Genomic DNA, 1,398 nt, shown 5'->3' on the forward strand with positions numbered 1-1,398 from the left:
AAGCATGTGTGAGAGAGTGGGAACCTCCCAGAACATTGTATTGTGCTACGCCCAACAGAAATAACCCAGGTGGATAGTTCCTCAGTTGCTCATAGAAAATCCCACCTTGGAGTTTACAAAGACTTATGGGTAGAAAAGCCACACTAAGTAATTTACTACATTGCACTAACTTTACAGAGAGGAAAAAATGATACCTATAGGATTATTGGGAGCTCTGGTAGTGTAGTGCCTAAGGCACTTGACTGCTAACCAGAAAGCTGGCGGTTCAAACCCACCAGCTACTCCTTGGAAGGAAGGTTGGACAATCCACTTCCGTAGTGATACTGCCTCGAAAACCCAAGGAGAGGTCGCTATGAGTCTGGGCCGACTCAACTGCACATGACAACAACAACAACAACATAGGATTATTACTTACCTGATCACTTGACAAAGCAGCTTGAGAGCTTCTTGGAGAAAATTTTGTGGGCACAAGATTAAAATGTGACTTAATGCATAAGGCACAGCTGCTAAAATACTCAATTGGGCTTCTGAGGTGTGGAAGTGGAAAACAGGGTTCCTATATTCAATTTTGAAAATAGTTTTTATCCCATTAGTGTAGTGATTTCATTAGTTTCTTTACAGATGAGTTTGTGTTGAAGATTAATTTATTACTTTTTATTTCAGAATACAGATGCTGTTTATCTTGCTCTGAGATTAAACAATTCTGAACTAATGGGAAGGAAAGTCAGAGTCATGCGTTCCATTAATAAAGAAAAATTAAAACAACAAAATTCAAATCCAGGTTTGAAGAATGTCAGCAAACCTAAGCAAGGATTTAATTTTGCTTCAAAACATGCAGAAGGACATTCTAAAAGTTTATTTATTGGAGAAAAGGCTGTTCTCATTAAAAAGAGAAAGAAAGGACAGAAGAGAAGTAGACGACCTAAGAAACAGAAAAAAACAGAAGTAGTGATCTGAAGTGTTTTTGTTTTGTTTTATATACTGAGTACTGGTAATAAAAATGTGGTGACCCTTGTATTGATTCTCAGAATTATTTATGGATGGCACATAGTTCATTTAGACTCTATTCATAGTTCATTCAAATTGTGGGTAGCATGCTCAATGTGGATGATGCTAAAAAGAAAGGAACATTTAGAATTTTTATGTATGTTAGAAATATATAATTAGCACTTTAGCTCAGTTACGTCAAGAAGATTATCATTTAGGATGAGACTATATTAAAAAGTGAGTAAGTGGAAAGAAAAAACAATACTGTAAACAGTAGAACGCTTAGATTGTATCTAAGTGAAGTCTCTAAATTAATAATGTGGGATAAGATAAGTATAGAATTATAGACCCTAACAAGAAACTTTTTCAGGCTGTATAAGACTTACTCAGTTTTCTTCCTTTCTCTTGCAT

The 1,398-nt window shown here is 35.6% G+C and overlaps 1 protein-coding gene across 1 annotated transcript in view; it reads left to right on the forward strand.

The window, feature by feature from the left end:
- RBM34 (RNA binding motif protein 34) overlaps nucleotides 1–957 on the forward strand; it is a 39,831-nt gene extending 38,874 nt beyond the window's left edge. Inside the window, exon 11 of the mRNA XM_007938473.2 lies at nucleotides 664–957. Coding sequence (XP_007936664.1) covers nucleotides 664–957 — 294 coding nt within the window. The remainder of the gene's footprint in view (nucleotides 1–663) is intronic.
- Nucleotides 958–1,398: the final 441 nt, after the last annotated feature.

This window comes from Orycteropus afer, unplaced genomic scaffold (genome assembly GCF_000298275.1).
Source record: "Orycteropus afer afer isolate SDZICR_OR568_19922 unplaced genomic scaffold, OryAfe1.0 scaffold00050, whole genome shotgun sequence".
In the NCBI taxonomy this organism is placed as follows: Eukaryota; Metazoa; Chordata; class Mammalia; order Tubulidentata; family Orycteropodidae; genus Orycteropus; species Orycteropus afer.